Source organism: Pimephales promelas, chromosome 9 (genome assembly GCF_988280905.1).
Source record: "Pimephales promelas chromosome 9, fPimPro1.hap1.1, whole genome shotgun sequence".
In the NCBI taxonomy this organism is placed as follows: Eukaryota; Metazoa; Chordata; class Actinopteri; order Cypriniformes; family Leuciscidae; genus Pimephales; species Pimephales promelas.
In genome coordinates this window covers 36,313,327-36,332,604 of record NC_142777.1, presented here as the reverse complement: position 1 = coordinate 36,332,604, position 19,278 = coordinate 36,313,327, and the positions used below count along the sequence as shown (strand labels likewise).

At 37.1% G+C, this 19,278-nt stretch overlaps 1 protein-coding gene across 2 annotated transcripts in view; it reads right to left on the bottom strand.

The window, feature by feature from the left end:
• The window catches only part of LOC120473282 (protocadherin alpha-C2), a 102,710-nt gene continuing 83,432 nt past the window's right edge, over nt 1–19,278 (bottom strand). For both annotated transcript variants that reach the window (XM_039663045.2, XM_039663029.2), the window contains 2 exons: nt 17,085–17,170; nt 1–3,723 (listed from right to left, as the gene is read on the bottom strand). In XM_039663045.2, coding sequence (XP_039518979.2) covers nt 3,431–3,723; nt 17,085–17,170 — 379 coding nt within the window. In that variant the 3' untranslated portion in view covers nt 1–3,430. The remainder of the gene's footprint in view (nt 3,724–17,084; nt 17,171–19,278) is intronic.

Sequence of the window (19,278 nt, the reverse complement as noted above, 5' to 3'; positions counted from 1 at the left end):
TTAACATTCTTAAGAAAGAAAAGTTTATTTATTTCGTGATTTATAAACAAAACACATGACCACTTTTCCATCATAATGAAAAAAAATATATATAAAGAGAAAATAAGGAATGAAAGTCACTAATTCACCATCACATTGATGAGCAGGTGTACAAAAGAAGAGGGTTTAACAACAGATGATCGCCATTCAGTTGGACAGCACAGCGCCACCTACTGATCACCACCAGACATTGAGAAAAAAAAATGACAGCATGAACGCTCACTAGATACAAGCATACACTACATATATTGTATTTTACATCAGGATGTGTTTTCCTGTTTTTTTTTTTTATTTCTTTGTCAAAGAAGTGAAAGAGTAGGGATAGAATCATCATACATAATTTAGCTACAATATACAGTGCTAGTTTGATCAGTATGTCAAAGCTAAACACAAAAGTTTTTTTTTTTGTCCTTTTTTTTAGTTATCAGAAACCAAAATAATAAAGAATAGGGGGGAAAAACGAGAGCTTCGGGGCATCACACGATAGAGCATTTACAAATACCAAGGTTTAGTAACGTCATAACTGTCCACTGTAAGTCTGTGAAGAGGTGTCAGTATGCAAAAGGCTCAGAGACGGTACATACACAAATCTCTTGTGTGAATAATGAATAAAAACTATAAACAAAAATAGTAAAATCATAGCCATCTATATCTATATTCATATATATCTCTATATAGTAAGTGTTTTCTTTCTGGTAAGGTCATGCAGCAGTCACGTTTGAGTAATTGTGACATCGGTTCGAGACGGGTTTTTGGGTGTGTGGCATCAAGGTAGGCAAGCAAGTGAAGGAACCAATGGCATCCGAGCACAGACGTGATCAGACACTAAAGCAGGGTTTAAAAGGCATGGGGTGGAGACAACAGTCTGAACACTTTTAATTGGTTTTATAACAATGTAAATGTATTGTGTGTAAAATTTTAATGTTTAAATACTCGTATCCAAGTGCAAACACTTGATCTGTCTGGTAAATCTGGCATGACTCAGCAACACTGGCTCATAACCAATGCTTTGTTTAATTTAAAGCGATAGTTCACTTTGAATTTAATTTTTGGTATGTTTTAGCTTACCTCAAGGGCACCCAAGATGTAGGTGTCTTTGTTTCCACAGTAATTTCAATTTTGATATTTTTAGGTCAAACCGTTATTGTCTGTCAGTCATATAATGGAGGTCTATGGTCACCACCTCAAAGAGCATGCACAGAGAAGTCCAAATTAAACATGATTTAATGACTCGTAAATGTAAGTACACATTGATCGCCTAAGACACGAAACGAGCGGTTTGTGTGAGAAAACTAACAGTATTTGTATCGTTTTTACCTCACAGCCACGTCCAAGTGATCTGAGGCGGTGTTTGTGGTTGTGGTTACAAGAGGTAAAAACATACTGTATAAAAAATACTGTTAGTTTTCTCACACAACCCGCTGGTTTCATGTCTTGGGCCATCAATGTGTACTTAAATTTATGAGTCATTAAATCATGTTTAATGTTGAGGTGGTGACCATAGACACGAACGGTTTGACCTAAAAATATCAAAATTGAAACTACTGTGGAAACAAAGACACCTACATCTTGGATGCCCTTGCGGTAAGCTAAAACATACCAAACATTAATTTCAAAGTGAACTATCCCTTTAAGGCAGACAAGGGGAAATTCTGTTTGGTGCTGCTTTAACATTGGTTCAAATTGACAGAAAGCCCAGATTTTCACCTCTTAGTTTACCAATCTCCACCCCTTGCCTAAGCCGTACATCGGTCTTCCCCCTTCCCTCCTCTTTCTGAGAATGAACCGATGAGAGACCAGCAGAAAATACAATGTCATACAGGTTGATTGGACAGCACTGGATCATTTGCATACAACAGTGCTGTGGGAGGGGCTTCTGTCTTCTGGGGGGGGATTTGACAGGCGTTGTCTGCATTACTCCATACTACATGAGTACACCACAATGTCTAGAGCTAGCCTACCCAGCAGAGAGATCAACAGAGAGACAAACAGACAGACAGAAGCTCTGTACAGTAGCAATAAAGTTCACTTAAAGCTTATAAAAATGGTGCACAAGAAAACTCCTGCAAATTTGAAAACTCCTAGCTAATATGTTGTGTTCTTTGCTCTTGGGTAGTGTTGGTCCTCCAGACAGCAAGCAGAAAGGAGGCGACTAGGTTTCGTGTTGTGTGACACTAGGCATACTAAGCTCAGCTGAGAAAGCAGGCACAAAATTAGGGTTGGGATAGAAGGGTCAAGGTTAATGGGTAAACTACAGGTACGAGGTTATGCCACCGAAAAATTCACGGCATAACACTCATGCCTTTTCTACAGAGGATATATAAGGGTAGATTATGGGGTCAAAGGTGTTTAAGGTTTGGTGAATCAACAGTAATACTGTTCACAATGCATAAACATTCTCAGCCATCCCGATAAGCAAAACCAGGTCCCCGAAGATCTGATTTCTCATGAGTGATATTGACTTGTGAGCTTTGCATCTTTAAAATTCACTAAGAGTGAACCTCTCCAGCTGCAGGTTAACCTCTAACAAACACCCAACCAGGTTAGCACTGATTGTTGACCCTGTTTATAGATGTGTGTGTCTATATATGTGCATGTCTGTGTATATATGGGACTCTTTGCTCACATATATACTTTGCCTTGGAGAACATTTGCTGGTAACAAAATGAAAGCAACAAAACAAAAGTGCATTCCATCATTCGGTATACATTTTTTTTTTTTGTCTTTTTTTTTTTTTTTTTGTTAGTTGATAAAACAGTGTTGTTGTTGTTTTTTTGCTTTTTTTTTTTTTTTCATTTGTCCAAGATGTGAGACTTTGTGAAAATATGTTTTGATGTCTCGGATGTTTCTTACATCCCACACCAGGAGAAGTGAACGAGCAAAAGCGTTAATTTAGCGTCTTCACTGTTTTACATACAGCGGTGCCCAACTTGCGTATTTACACCAGCGTGTGTCTTGCTTCCATTAGCTTTACACAATTTTGAATCCCTCCTTTATTTTTTTGTACTACGACAGCACACCTGAAGCGGCACGCGGCTTACAAACATTTCAAATCAGATTTTGTCTCCCTATCAAAAAGATTGGAAAACAAAAACCAAGAGGATTAACAAGACAGGCGCACCAACATGAGTCTGAAGGACATTTAATGCTGAATATTGGCTTGGGTGAATATTAATCAATCATATAACAGCTCATCAAGACGAGATTAATCAATTAAAAAGCTATTAGTGTGAAGCCAAACGAGATTGGATATGACTTTCAAAATGTTCAAGTAGCGTGTTCAATGTTAGCTTAAGCCCCAAAAAATGGATTTTAGGATGAGTAAATACACGTTATGTTCTTCAGACTTTTGTTGAGACTAAAAAAAAAATCAGCTCCTTCCTCGGTCTCTCTAATCATCATCATCTTTCCCTTTCTCACGCTTATCCTTCTTCTCCTTCTTCTTTTTCTTCTTCTTCTTCTCTTCCTTTTTTCCAAACGTAATAAAGTCGCTCTTGTCATCACCGTCTTGTCCTTGTCTGATGGAAATAATAGCCGGCGATCCAGGGATGATGAAGGCTTCAGGAGGCATCTCACCGGGTTTCAGGTGCGGAGGGCCTCCCGGACCCGGCCCGTACCTGAAATTCCAACTGTTGCTGTCCACTCCGGCTCCTACGGGGGGAGAGACCTCTCCACCCTCGTTATCTATGAGACAAAGACAAAAAGAGACCATCTATTACAATCTTCAGAAGTATAATAATGCAAGGGTTAGGAAGGAGCTCGCTGGGTTTCAGATGTGAGGAATGTCCTCTGGACCCTGAAATAAGACACTTCCCTCTAAATAACAAGTAAGATGGTGTTCTATATCGAACGCTATGGATCTTGTCTCAATTTTAAGAACCTTTTTTATGCCAAAAAGGTACTATATAAACAGAAAACTTTCATGTTTAATAGGTTATTAAAATTTTCATTTTTGAAATAGGAAGGATTCAGTCAGATATTTGAATTATCTAAGTCTAATCAATTGATAAGATGCTAATTTCCATTATTGACTTTGTATTCAAAATTGTGATGTTACACTCTTAGAAAAAAGTTTTATTGGGGTTCTATATATGAAGCATATGGTTCTTTACTCAACTCCATAGAACCTTTATGCTAAAAAAGATTCTATAATGACAAGAAAGAACAATTTTGGCACAAAGGTTCTTTATAGGCTGTTATTCATTCATATTTTACATTATTCTGCAATATTTTGTAGTTGTAATTAAATTATTGTTCATTAAACTGTTGTAGTAACTTAATATCACATTTTAATCATGCTGATTTTTGGAGGAGAAAAACTGAAATGGCGCTCTTCATGTGATATTGATTAATTACATAAAATTATATAAATATATACATTTTATAACCCCCATATCTTGAATTTTATGATTATTCACATGCATTCATAAATGCATTTTAGGGTCTTGATGTTTGCAAATAATATGAAATATTTAATCCGGAAAGGACAAACCAAATGATAAGGAATAAACCCAAAAAGTTCCAAATAGAAACTTTTTCCTGGTTCCAAAAAACCCTGAAGGGTTATTATTATTGAACCAAATTAAAAAGGGTTCTGTATAGAACCTTTTAGGGGTTCCAAACACGTAGCGCTGATAGAACCTTTTAAGGTTCTATATAGAGTTTGCTTGTTTGCTGCAGTCCTAACCTGAGGGTTCTTTCTTGTCATTATAGAAGCTATTTTAGCATAAAAGGTTCTTTGGAGTTGAGTTAAGAACCCTATGCTTCATATATAGAACCCCAATGAACCCTTTTTTATAAGAGTGTATGTTACCACCAACCTTTTTTCCCTCTTTTTGATTTACCCTTGGTTTCACAGACAAGGCTTAAGTCTAATCCCAGACTAAAATGCATGTTTGAGCCGTCTTAACCGAAAGCAACTTGCACTGACAAATCTTAAAGTATATCAGAGTTGTTTTGTTTTGTCTAAAGATACACACAAATAATGTGTTTTTTGTTGCTGTTGTTTTTGTTGTTTTAAAGCACATTTAAAAAGCTACTTTAATAATTGAACTAAGGCCTAACCCTGGCTTAATCTAAACCCTGTCTGGGGAACCAGGCCATAATGTAATAATGTCAGCTTTTAATGTAAATTACTGTAAATGAGCTGGTCTGATGTATGAGACACCACTCTCTCTCTCTCTATCTGTCTGATCTCATTTATATTGACACTGGATCACCACATCACTTAGTTTAATACAGACAACACCTTTGGCATCGTGTCTGGGCGCAGGTCTCTGTCTGCACCTCACCTTTTGTCTATAGCTTATGTTGCGGTGAAGATTAAGACGGATTACAACCTCAGAAACATTGACTAAGATATCTGAGAGTGATAGAAGGTCTGTATTCACTACTGTGAGAGAGAGAGAGAGAGAGAGAGGGAGAGGGAGAGAGAGAGAGAGAGAGAGAGAGAGAGAGAGAGAGAGAATCCATTATGAGTCCTTAGAGATCTGACTACTATGGAAGCTTGTTTCTGCCATTTAAAAAAAAAATATAATAAAGAATTGTGACTTTTTATCTTACAATTCTGACTTTTTTTCTCACAATTCTGACTTTTTTTCTCACAATTGCGAGTTTATATCTCACAATTCTGACTTTATTTCTCAGAATTGCGTGATATAAAGTCGCAATTGCGAGTTATAAAGTCAGAATTGTGTGTTATAAAGTCAGAATTGCGAGATATAGTCAGAATTGCGAGATATAAAGTCAGAATTGTGTGATATAAAGTCGCAATTCTGAGAAAAAAAGACAGAAGTGTGACTTTTTTTCTCACAATTGCGAGTTTACATATCGCAATTCTGACTTTATAACACATAATTGCGAGTTTATATGTCGAAATTCTGACATCTTTTCTCAGAATTGTGAGATATAAACTCGCAATTGCGACTTATTAGGCCATTTTTTTTCCCCCCATCAGAATAGTTTAAATCTCACAATTCTGACTTTATAACTCGCAATTGCGACTTTATATCACGCAATTCTGACTTTATAACTCGCTTTGCGACTTTATATCACGCAATTCTGACTTTATGTCTCGCAATTCGGACTTTATAACTCGCAATTGCGACTTTATATCACGCAATTCTGACTTTTTATCTCGCAATTCTGACTTTTTATCTCGCAATTGCGACTTTATATCACGCAATTCTGACTTTATATCTCGCAATTCTGACTTTATATCTCGCAATTCTGACTTTATAACTCGCAATTGCGACTTTATATCACGCAATTCGGACTTTTTATCTCGCAATTGTGAGAAAAAAAGTCAGAATTGTGAGATAAAAAGTCGCAATTATTTATTTTATTTTTTTATTCAGTGGCGGAAACAAGCTTCCATAGACTACCCTTCCAAATCCCTCAGTAACACTAAACGCCCAAATGGCTTTGTTTTCTCTCTTCTCCCTCTCGCATGTACTCTTTCATCATGTCTAAATTTCCTTTAACAATGCCCTTCCATTTTGTTTGTCTGTCTTTCTTGCCTTTCTTTATACTGTTGGAATGATAACTAAGGCACGCAATTCATCAGCATTGGGGAGTTATCGAACTAAAAGTAGCAATTCTATTAAGTCACCTATATTTTTCAGTAGCATGACAGTAGCTCAGCTGGTTCAAGAACTGTTGAGGTAGAGTTTGGGGAAGCTATTTGAAAAATGACTCATAATTTAAAGCATTATGAGTCCTAGTTTGAGTCTTGGCAAAAAACAGTTTCAACTTTCCCAACCTATCTACCAGTGTTGTAGTCGAGACCACCTCACTCGAGTCCGAGTCGACACCGAGACCAGAGAGAGTCGAGTCCGAGTCAAGACCGAGTCCATAGAGAGTCGAGTCCGAGTCGAGTCCGAGACCAGAGACGGTCGAGTCCGAGTCGAGACCGAGACCAGTGAGGGTTGATTACCTAATTTACTTTTATTTACTTAGAGAAATCCTTTTTTTTTTTTTTACTGAATTTACTTAGTTTAAAAATATGATCAGTTTAGGGTAAAAAGGCCACATAGTAGGTGGTGTTAAAAGTAATTTTATTACAATTTGTCATGCGCAGTTGCGCACTAGAAAATCGCCAATCACTGGGCGTGTCAATCAATTTAAAGAAATATTTTATTAACACACATTAATAATCATGAAAAATATTTTGAATTGAACTCGAGTGGACTCGGGAATAAGTCCGAGTCCTAAAAAAAAAAAATGTTCGAGTACGAGTCAATTCCGAGTCCAAATGGACACGAGTCCATGACAAGACCAAGACCATTAAAATATGGTCTCGAGACCGAGTCCGAGACGAGTCCGAGTCTCGAGTACTACAACACTGCTATCTACATTGACATCAACAGCCTCAGCATTTCCATCCCGCCTTGACCTTTCCTGTAATGCAGCCTTTCGACAAAGACACGCGTCCGGCTGGCAGATAATGGCTCAGGTTTAATAAGCTGCATGACAAGGGCATGATTATTATTGCCAGTGAAATATCCAGCTCATAAAACCATGATGGGGAGAAAATCGAATCAAATCATCATTATGAAAACAACTCTGCCGACCCACTCCCATCTATTCTCTATATATTTACGCATCTCTCTTTCTCGAGGAGGACTGTAGTGCCATCTTATATAATGCAGAAGAGGAGGTGAGGAAGGGCAGTCTGAGGATGAGATATGAGCCAAACTCCAACGCTAAACTCCTGAAGGAGCAGATTTCAGAGCAACACTGCAGAGCTAAGGAATTATGGGTTTGTTTAGATGAAACCACATCACTTTTCGATAACTATGTATGAGTGTGTGAGTATAACAGCAGATTTGTGTTCATGCTCAGAAAATGGGCTGATTTCACATATACCGCAACTGCCAGTCTGAGATATAAAATGTTTCTATCTATTTAATTAAATATACAAATGCTTAGATTAAAATACATGTTGAGTAGATATACTGTATCTATTTATCAAAGTTCATGTTACTGTAACATTTAAATTACTAAATGACATGCTTTCACATTAAATAATTAAAATGGATTAATTTTCATTTACTGTGTGTGTGACTAATAAAGAATGTGTTGCATGCAAATTTTATTAGATATTTTGTGCATGTGAAAGTGATTGACTGTATATTGCGTGTGTGTGTGTGTGTCACACCTTGGTACGTCAAGCTCTAGTAATCCTGATTAAATATGCCAGATGGCACACACAAGCTTTCTCATGAGCCAGCCAAGACTGCAGTGTGTGTGTGTGTGTGTGTAATGGAGGATAGTTCAGCTCTATGTAATGAGAGTACTGCATGTTATGAGAATAATGTTATAATTTTATTTTGTTGTAATTTTGTGTAATAATGTTTGTCACTGTTTTCCATTAAAGGAGTAGTTCACTTTTAAAAAAAAAATTTGCTGATAATTTACTCATCCCCATGTCATCCAAGATGTCCAAGTCTTTCTTTCTTCAGTCGAAAAGAAATGAAGGTTTTTGATGAAAACATTCCAGGATTTTCTCCATATAATGGACTTCAATGGGGTCCAAACGGTTCAAGGACCAAATGAGAGTTTCAGTGCAGCTTCAAAGTGTTTAAACGACACCAAACGATGAATGAGGGTCTCATCTAGCTAAACCATCGCTCATTTAAAAAATAAATAAAAAAGTTTAAGTTTTATAAGCACAAATGCTCGCCTTGCTCTGTTCTGTGATGCGCGTTCGTGACTCTCCTGTTCATCAAAATGAACAAATCTTTTTTCGAGACATGACTCGAAGGGTCCTAGATTAGACTCTTATTCATCGTCTGGAATCGTTTAAAGCCATTTGAACAGTTTGCACTGAAACTCTCATTTGGACCTTGAACCGTTTGGTTCCCAATGAAGTCCATTATATGGAGAAAATCCTGGAGTGTTTATCAAAAACCTTAATTTCTTTTCAACTCAAGAAAGAAAGACATGGACATCTTGGATGACATGGGGGTGAGTAAATTATCAGCAAATGTTTTTTTTTTTTTTTTTTTTTTTAAGTGAACTACTCCTTTAAGCATTTAAACACACACAAACACAACCTAACACTAACCCATACAGAAATTTTGGGTTCTCAATTTACAAAAAAAAAAAAAAAAAAAAAAAAGGGTAAATGATAACACACACACACACACACACACACACACACACGTCTGGTTTACTATCTTTGTAAGGACTCTCCATAGACCTAATGGTTTTTATACTGTACAAACTGTACATTCTATCCCCTTACACTAACCCTTCCCCTAACCATCACAGGAAACATTCTGCATTTTTACATTTAAAAATAATAAAAATAATTCTTTGTGATTTATAAGCGTGTTTACCAATGGTGACCTCACTTTAGGTCCCCACAGTGACAAGAGTCCCCATGAGTCAGTGTGCATTCAGGTTTAAGTCTCCACCGGGATAGAACAAACACACAAACACACATACGATTCACAAACGAATGAATGAAAGAATGAATGAATGAATGGATGAATGAATGGATGAATGGATGAATGGATGAATGAACAACTAAACGAACGAACGAAATCCTCATATCTCCAAGCCTCATAAACAGTTGAGTATGGAGACAAGCATTGACTCAGACAGACAGAAAGCGAGTGATTGTCCTCAGTTTACCCTCTTGAGCTGATTAAAGCCCATGGCATGTTCTGGAAAATTCCACAAGACCCGCATACAAAACACACTCTTTCACACACACACTCTTCTGCACAGCATTTCCTCTGTGACACTGACTGACTAAAGTGAATGCTAAAACCAAAATCATAAAATCACTGGAAATCAGACCGGTTAGCATGTTTGATGATTGTACAGGATAATTGTCCGGCTAAAAAAGTTTGTCTCTCACAATTTCAATGAAATTCATTTTTATTGAATTTTGAAGATGTTAAATAAGCGTGTTGTCAATGCATGTTGTCTTTGTGTTGGATTGCGAGTAAGAATGTGTGTTGGGTGTGTGTGTGTGCCATATGGCGCTGTAGCCGATACAGATCGGCCCACCTGTAGAGCTGATCTTTAAACGGGAAGATCAGGATAGGTCACACTCATCCCTTCATCTCTCCATTCATCCATCTGTACCCAACCTTCTACAAACCAGCAACTAGCAGCATAAAAATATATTTCAATTCAAATTAGCATGATAAAAAGGTATATTTTTGTATTGTCAAAGCATTGAAAGCTCCCTCTCTCTTAATTCTTCTGTATCCATTTGGTCCAATGTCAGCTGTCCTTTCCTCATGCTCAGTTACATCCATTTGTTTTATTTTACATGCCGTTCTGTTAACTCTCTCGTTCAGCCACACCCCTTTCTTTCTCTCTATATATTTTGTATTTCTCCTTGGCTTGTTTCTTTCTCACCCTCCCTCTCTAGCAACACCATGTTCGTGGTATGAATGGTTGCCGTGGAAACTGCCTCTTCCAGTGAAAACTGGCTGTGGCAGAGACACTGATGGAAACTAATACAGAACTCTCTCTCTCTCTCTCTCTCTCTAATGGTCAAATACTCCTCTCCCCTAGCAACAGAGGCAGTCACAGCACCCTCCTCTTTGCACCTCTCTGTTTTCTCTTTCGCTCTTCCCCTCGGTCAACCTTTTTTTCTATCACTGTCTCTTTCTCTATCCCTCTTTCCTTTAGGCTGTCTACCTGCTCTCTGCCTCTCTCTCTCTCTCCCTCTCTCTCTCTCTCTCTCTCTCTCTCTCTCTCAAACACTCCATCGCTAGCATTTTACTGCATTTTGGAAAAAAGACAGACACACACAAAAAAAAATTGATAGATGCAAAAAAATAATAATAATAAAATAAAAAGCATAAAATGAGAGAGACAACATGCTCCATCCTGTTATTGTAATTCTGCAGATCTACGCTTTGGTTTCGCCCATCTGTTTCACACACAACATAGAGAGCGAGAGAGGGGCGTTGGCTTCTCCAGTGTTTTGCACAGCAGAGCCAAAATGAAGCTCATAAAAATGCAGAAGAATATTTTAACACAACTCAAACCTCCAGCATCACATAAAACCAACCAGCACTTTACTTTACACCACCACAGACCCACTGAACACATTCACACGAGTGCCTAAGCTGACGAGCTAACAAAACTGATCCATAACTCATATCTGTTCTCATCTCCTTCTGTCTTAAAGGGTTATTTCACCCAAAAAATAAAATGTAATAGAGATGTCCGCCTCAAATCTCGGCATACACAATAGAAGTGGTCCATATTATTCATGCACTACATTCTATAACTAACTCAAATTATGTAATTATTCTCTCAATCTCACCCAGTTGAGTTCAAAACCCACACTCTAAAAAAATGCTGGGTAATTTTAACCCAATTTTGGGTAAAATATGGACAAACCCAGCCATTGGGTTACATTTTTAAATGACATTTTTTACCCAATGGCTGGGTTTGTCCATATTATACCCAAAATTGGGTTAAAACAACCCAGCATTTTTTCGAGTGCATTTATGAAGAGGATTCGTGCCATGTTTGATGCAAAACACCACTGGTTTTTATGTGTCACAAGCATGAGGTCCTAAAGTCTGTATTTTGTTTTATGAGGTATATATAATAAAAGTTGTGGAATAACTATAATATTAACCCTACTTTAGTGCTGCATACACTCTAAAAAATGCTGGGCCGTTTTAACCCAAATTTGGGTCAAATATGGACAAACACAAATGTTGTGTTAAAAATGCAATTAAAACATTTACAGTTGAAAGTGAAAAATTTAAATGACATTTTTACCTCAACATTTGAGTTTCTCCATATTTTACCCAAAATTGGGTTCAAACAACCCAGCATTGTTTAAAGTGAAGGATATCATATACAATGTCATTTAAAGTGAAGGATATCATATACATATCACAACAATGTCAAAATGTTTGAAACGACCAACTCAAAGACTTTACTGTTCGCAGAGGCTGCAAATAAAATATGTATGCAAGTAGCTAAACTAAACAATAATTATTGAACAGCTGTTTTATGATAAAAATGTTAAATAATCAATGTTGCGGTAACACTTTATTTCAATGGGTCCCCTTTAAGCAATGCTGTACCTATGCGTCAACTAACTCTCATTAGAGTAGTAGACAGTCGGCTTAATATCACTTAATTTTCATGGTTCACCAGACACTCTATTGACCATAAGTGACACGTTTTCATTGTGTTTAGTTCAGTTTTGTGCTCTTTTAACCAGACAAAGTTACCATAATGCTTCAGAAGATTAAAATAATGTGGACAACACTTATTTCTTTTGGCATATTGACAGCCTATGGTCACTGCATGCTTGCATTGTGTGCAGAATTAACAGTTCTTCTCTGTGGTTCATGGAAGAACGAACCTTGTAAACGTAAAGGTGGGTATTTAATTTTTGGCTGAACTAATACGTTAAAAGCTGAGCGGCAGTTCAGTATTTGTAAATGAGATAAACATTGCATAGGAGAAAGAGAGCGAGAGAGCACTAAAATCTAATGAGGGTTATTTCTTTCATTCCAGCCTTTGCTTTTGCAGTCATCATCAGAGACTTAATTAGAACAAATTGGCCTTTCATCACCCAAGTAAGTGTGCCCATTTTGTCCTCTCTCCCTGCTTCTCTCCCTTTCATCTTATTGAAACTAAATTACATTCATTATTCCGAACACCTCCAGAAGTCCCTTCATCGTCCCATCCAAGAGGGTCGAGCCTCAACATAGACATCTGTAACCCGTATGCAGTTAATTAGGAAATTAAATACGCATTAATTGCATTCTAGTTCTTATGACTTTCTGAACCTAAATGGTAGATGAGGTGGACCCCATATACCTCCATTATATGACTGATAGACACGAACGGTTTGACCTAAATGGTAGTTATTGCTGCCTACGAGATGAGTGCACATGAATGCCAGAGAGCAAGTCAATATTGCTGTAATACTAAAATTAATCACGTTTTGTGTAACCGGATGTTTATTTGCTCAACATAATATTCTACAATAGACCACATCAATATTATATGGCAAACACAAGCCTAGAGCTGACTATTCATGAAACAATTTGTTACTCTAAGCCTGAGCTTGTTGATCCTGTCATAAATGCGTATTTTATCTTAATATGTGTGTTTGTGGTGATCCGTTTATGGCTGATGAATAACCGAGACTCTGTCCTCTACAGAAAGACAGGTGATTCTTCAATTATTTGGAGTGGGAGAAAGAGAGACTAGGCAAAATGGAGACAGAATCTAATATTGTGGATTAATTACCAAGAACGGACATCGCCACAGTGGGCGAGGGAGAATGTGTGCGCGTTTGTGTTGAAATAGTCTGAGCTGACCATTATTAATATTCATCTCCTAATCGAGTCATCTCTCTGTGCTTTAGCCACGCTCTCTTGGTCGCCGCTTCGTCCTGAGCTTCTCTTTCTTGCTTTCGCAGATAACCTCCACATCCCCTCCGACTGTGTCATTTCCTCTTTCAGCTGATAAAGTGGATTTATGCTTGATCTGGTCAGAGCTGTGGAAATCGGTGTCACTCTCTTCTTCATCACATCGCTCTGACAGGTCACCTGAACGAGCTAAACGCGTATAATCCAACATTAAACCAGGGGATTCCTCTGTTATCAGACAGTGGGAAAACAAACAAATACAATTGGTCCCACACTGTTTTTTTTTAACAGTAACTTGCCGCTAACACTGTTGCCAGTAAGTTTCTGTAATTAGGATTTACAGTACCATAACGTATTTCAGTTTTACGGTAACTATGTTACTGTAATTGTGTAATACAGTGCATTACTGTAAAAATCAACACTGTAAAAAAATATTTTCAAGATTTGTTATCACAACATATTTTCTTTTGTCAAATCAACTTTATAATAATTTATTTAGTTGAGATAACTTATTATTTTGAGTTTCTGATGGTTAAATTAATCTACTTCATTGTATTAACTCACTTTTTCCAGTTCAATGAACTTAACATTTTAAGACAACCCAGGTTACTTACTTTTTTAAGTTAAACCAACAATATTGTTTTACAGTGTAGTAATCACAACACTTTTTTCTTTTGTCAAATCAACTTAAATAATTTATTTAGTTCAGATAACATATAATTTTGAGTTTCTGATGGTTAAATTAATCTCCTTCATTGTATTAACTCACTTTTTCCAGTTCAATGAACTTAAAATTTTAAGGCAACCAGGTTACTTACTTGAAGTTAAACCATCAATATTTTTTACAGTGAAGCTAATCAGTACACTAATAATTTGTATTTGTACGAAATTATAAATTAGATTTCATAATTTTGATATAGAACTCATTTTTAATTTAATCCTATTAAAGTACTACTGACATTTAAATCAATTAGAGAAAATTATTACACAATACAATTTTTTTGTTTAACATTTCATATATATATGAATGAAAATAAATAATTCGCCAATGCTGGAAATGATGTGTTAATTTTTTACACACGTGTAAAAATGAGGTGGGTAAGTTTAGGGTTTTGTGTTCATTTTAACAAAGTAAATATGTCAGAAAGGTAAGCACAAAGATGTGTAAAGACGTTAAATTAACACATTATGTGCTGTCCAACACTGCACACATTGTTAAAATGACAGCTGTAGATACTATGTACCAATGTGTACTTACACTGTAGTTAAATACTATGTACACATGCAGTTACCATGTAAGTTCGCAAGTATTATGGCCACTTAATATAAAGTAGGACCATACAGTTTACTCTGGAAAAAAAAAAAATGTTTTTTTAAAAAAGTTTTAAAGGAATAGTTCATCCAAAAATGAACATTTAGCATGATTTACCCACCATCATGTTGTTTCAACTGTACTATTGTCTTTATTCCAAGATACACAAAATGAGACACACTCTTCCATTCCAAAAAAGTGAATACTCATGTTTTCAATACAAGTAGAGTGTGATTAAAACAAGTTAAGTTTATCCACTATATTCCCAGAAGATGCTTGTATTCCTGTATTCTTATAAAGACCCAAATGAATGCCTTTATTTACAGATCCCTTCTCTCTCCAGAGCAGATCTCAAATTAACAGAATATAACAGATTTTGTTTTTTTTTCCCCATCTAGCTTGGCAGAAAAATATCGAACCGCTTTCCAACATGAACGTGAGCAACTGATGACCAAATATTTTTTGGGGTCAACTTTGCTCGCTACCGCGCAGCTGGGGTATAGGTTGCCAGGTTGAGATGACAAACGGGTTGAAATTGTGTATGGTGTGTGGATTGTGTGAATATAATGCATTTAATACAAGATCTGGCAACTTAAGACAAACATTCTGGTCCGATTTGTCATAAATGAGTTTGGGCCATGCCAATTATGGGAGTTTCCCGGGAGAAATAACAAACCGGGAGGGGTCCGAATTTAAAGATAGGACTAAAAAAATGGGAGAAACCCGGGAAAAACGGGAGTGTTGACAGGTATGACGCTTGCACGAGCTGTTCATAACCAAATGAGCATCAGCCGCACAAATCTTTTGTTTCAGTCATAATGTCTAATAAATCTGCAAGTCATTTTAAATATAAGAAAGGAAAGGCATTTGAGTAAATTGGGTAGTAGAAAACTTCTTTTTTTGTTTCCATCTATCTCCATGTTGAACTGTATTATGTGTTTACTGTATGATAGTATTATTATGGAAACACGTTCATGAACAATTTAAGTTATTACTTTGTATAGGACCCCATTTGAGCCCGAGAGCCGACCGGAGATCTCTCCATTTGTTGAAAGCCTTCCCGATTCGACTCTCATCTTATTCCGACGCCTGGCACTAGACAAAAGTTTTATTCTTTGTCTTACGTGGAGTTTGCATTGGGGTTTGGAATGGTCTACTTTGAATCCATCTTCAACTTTTGTGGAAAGTTGACTAAAGTTGTGTCGCTCGAGTTGTCTTCGATGATACGGAGAATGGCGGCGAATACACAAACCCGCCAGACATAGTCAGGCGGGCCCAGTCTCAAAGTCCGTCCCGAATCCCTCTTATTTATTTCACTGTACAGGATTATAGAGGCAATCGCAGTGATCATAGAGGGGTCATTCAGCCCATCAGGGAATTGTATAAGCATGTCTGGGTTAGAAAAATGTATAATTTTAACATGAAAGGTTGCGTAATGCACCTTTAACGATTTCTGACTGGGTTGCTGCCATTGTGAAGTGATATTTGTGTCACGGCTCAGTGTGGCATAATAGGCGGATTGCGGTATCACTAATGTATTACGGCGCTTTCTGTGATGTATAGAGTTGCTCCCTGAACTCCTCTATAAGGAAGCCTCATGTAGGTCATATTCCTCATATCCTGCATGACTGCAGCAGATCAGCAAAAGAGGCCAACACAGAGGAGACTGCAGCGAGCGAGTGAAAGAATGATGTGAGAAAGAAAAGAAAAGAGTGATAGTCTAGATCGGGACAGAGCATTAAATGGTCCTGAGGGGTAAAACCAGTCAGACTGTGAAAGACAGTGTCATAGTCCTGCCAAAATTGTATTGCTCAGTAGTTGCTCTTTCATAGCTATTTTCAAATAGACTAGGTTAGGTTTTCCTCAGATGTATGGAGCCCCTAAAGAGAAAAACAATATTTGAATGCTTTTGCTTTCTCTTGCAAAAAGTTCCCGCGAGAACCTTTTGTGCTCCCCCGAGAAACTTTCTTTTCACTCTCAAAGAAACTTTGAGAAGACAAAGTTTCTCGGGGGAATGAAAAACATTTGCGAGAGAACAAATTATTTTTCGACACATTTCATATTTATTTTCACCACCATGTCCCTTTAGGGGGTCCATACAGATGTTTCTGCCAAAATGCGTTGGAAGAAATAAACTATACACAACAAATGAGTCAATAGTTTAGCAACAAATGCATGTGGAAATTTTGGAAGTCAGAGATTTTCAATTCAATTCAAGAGGAGAAAAACAAAACATCTGAGAAGCAGACAACATTCAGTAAGCTAATTTCTCCATTTGATCTCCTTTTAATTTGAGAAACAGCTAAGAATGGAAATAGATCTGTGATGTTTAATTTCTTGAAGAGTGTGTATCTTACCAGGAGCGCTGGAGACGTTGGGCCAGTTCTGAACCAGAACTCCTTGAGCACCCTGCATCACGGATGACTCCTCCATATGGACCGAACTACACACAAAAAGAGGAGAAATATTATTAGATTAAATGTAAGCACTTATCAAAAAAGACATTATTTGCATTCCTATATATTTTTCTAGTCAAAATTTGAACCAAATTGTGTCGGACCCAACTCTATGAGAAAAGATTTGTCTTTAGATGCATGATGTGCATTTACTGAATGAGTAAATGCTGAAAAATAAATTCATTAAAATAATGAATTTATTTTTCATTATTTCTTATGTTTTATTCTAAACTGTTTTAATTATTCTGATTTATTTTGATTATTTTAATTTCTTCTATGTAAAGCACTTTGAATTGCCATTGTGTATGAAATGTGCTATATAAATAAACTTGCCTTGCCTTGCCTTGCCTATGTCTTAGACAATGTGTGGTCTGAAAGGTCTTATTCTCCTTGGCTTTTGACGTTTAACCAGGTGTGTTTATTGTAATTGATCTGCATGACTGATGATAGGACTGTTTGTTATAGTTTATGTTGCTATTTTATGCTTGTAAGTTTTATGAACAGCACTTTGGTCCATTATTATGGTTTTGAAAGTCCTTTATAAATACATTTGGGTTGAGCGGGGTTTGTGTTTGACCTGGGCAGAATAGTATATGTCTTCGGTGAGAATTGAAATCTAGAGGCTTGGATTAGAGATTAAGGATTAGACTGTGATCTTCACATCACCTCTGAGATTAAAGCTTTCATTCGTGTGCACTCAATTTTTCACACCAAAGATGCTCTCTCTCACACAGACACAAACACACACTTATCAGTGTCATTTTTTTGCAGTTGATCACCCTGTTTTAAATGTGAATACGCCGTGTTATGAAAGTAAAATGTCCTGCAAATGACATTTTATCTCAACATGCGTGTGTGTGTGTTACACATTTTATCTCAACATGCGTGTGTGTGTCTTTACCTTTAACGTCAGTTAGGTGACGGGTTAGGTTTAGGGTTAGGTTTAGGTATGGGGTAGAGTTAGGATCCCATAACCTCATCTACCGACGTTTAAGGGGGCCCATTAAAAGGCGAATATTGACGTATGGTCAAAAGACGTCCCAAAACGTCAGTTATATGACGTCTTGGGATGAGACCGGGTTGAATCCCCAGTGGCAATCACAGTTCTTTTGCTCTTAAAAAGGGGTTTTTGCTCTTTCTTTTGCTCTTGTTATCACTAGCATGCTCTCTCTCTGTATATCTGTAAACAGCTGGAAGTGTGTTAAGAAAGGATTTGCTCACTGGCTGAAACCAGTGCATTTCAAATGGTTGCTTTTGATGAATGGTTTCCCTCAGCCACAATACAACCTTTTCTTGCACATAAATGCTAATCATGGCGTATTGCCATGAAACATTTTTGTTCTAAACTTATAATAAGTAATTGCTGTCCCAAGCAACCAATTTCCTATATAGCTGTGCTAGTTTCATAACTATTAAATCCGACTCCTTTTCTCACTTGTTAGAATGATTTGAGCTCAAATCAATATTTCATGTCCAAAAACAGGATTCATGCAGAGCACAGAGTGATGGGTAGAAAACCACCATTTTATTTGCCCCCCTCTCTTCTCTGATGAATGTTTGCAGTCCAAGGTCAGGCGGTTACCGCTGCTATTACATGCTGTGTGTGTGTGTGTGTGTGTGTGTGTGTGTGTGGAAGCCATTTTAAAGAGCTGTGAAGCAGCAGTCAGTAAGGCGAATACATTATTAATGAGAAACACTGGACCAAATACATGATCCTCAGCTAATGTTCAAACATCCCCCACTCTCTTTCTTCCTGTCTGCCTCTCTTTCTTCCCTCGGCCCATTTCTGCCTGCATATCAATGTCATTGCATCCTCCACTGATCATTTCTCTGCATTAACATCCAAAAAGCTATTTTTGTCTAAAATCTTTGTGTCTGTGGAGTGAAAAGTAATGCCTTTCAGAGAGAATAAAATCTCTTTCAGAAGAAAACGTAATGTTTGCCCTGTTGTCAGGCCGTTGCTAAGGTATTCTCGCTGGCTTACCATATATTGTTCATGTCACAAACTGTTGAATGTCAAAATACTAAGTTTTAAGGCTCAAAACCAACTCTACACTGTAAAAAAATATTTTCAAGATTTGTTATCACAGGATAT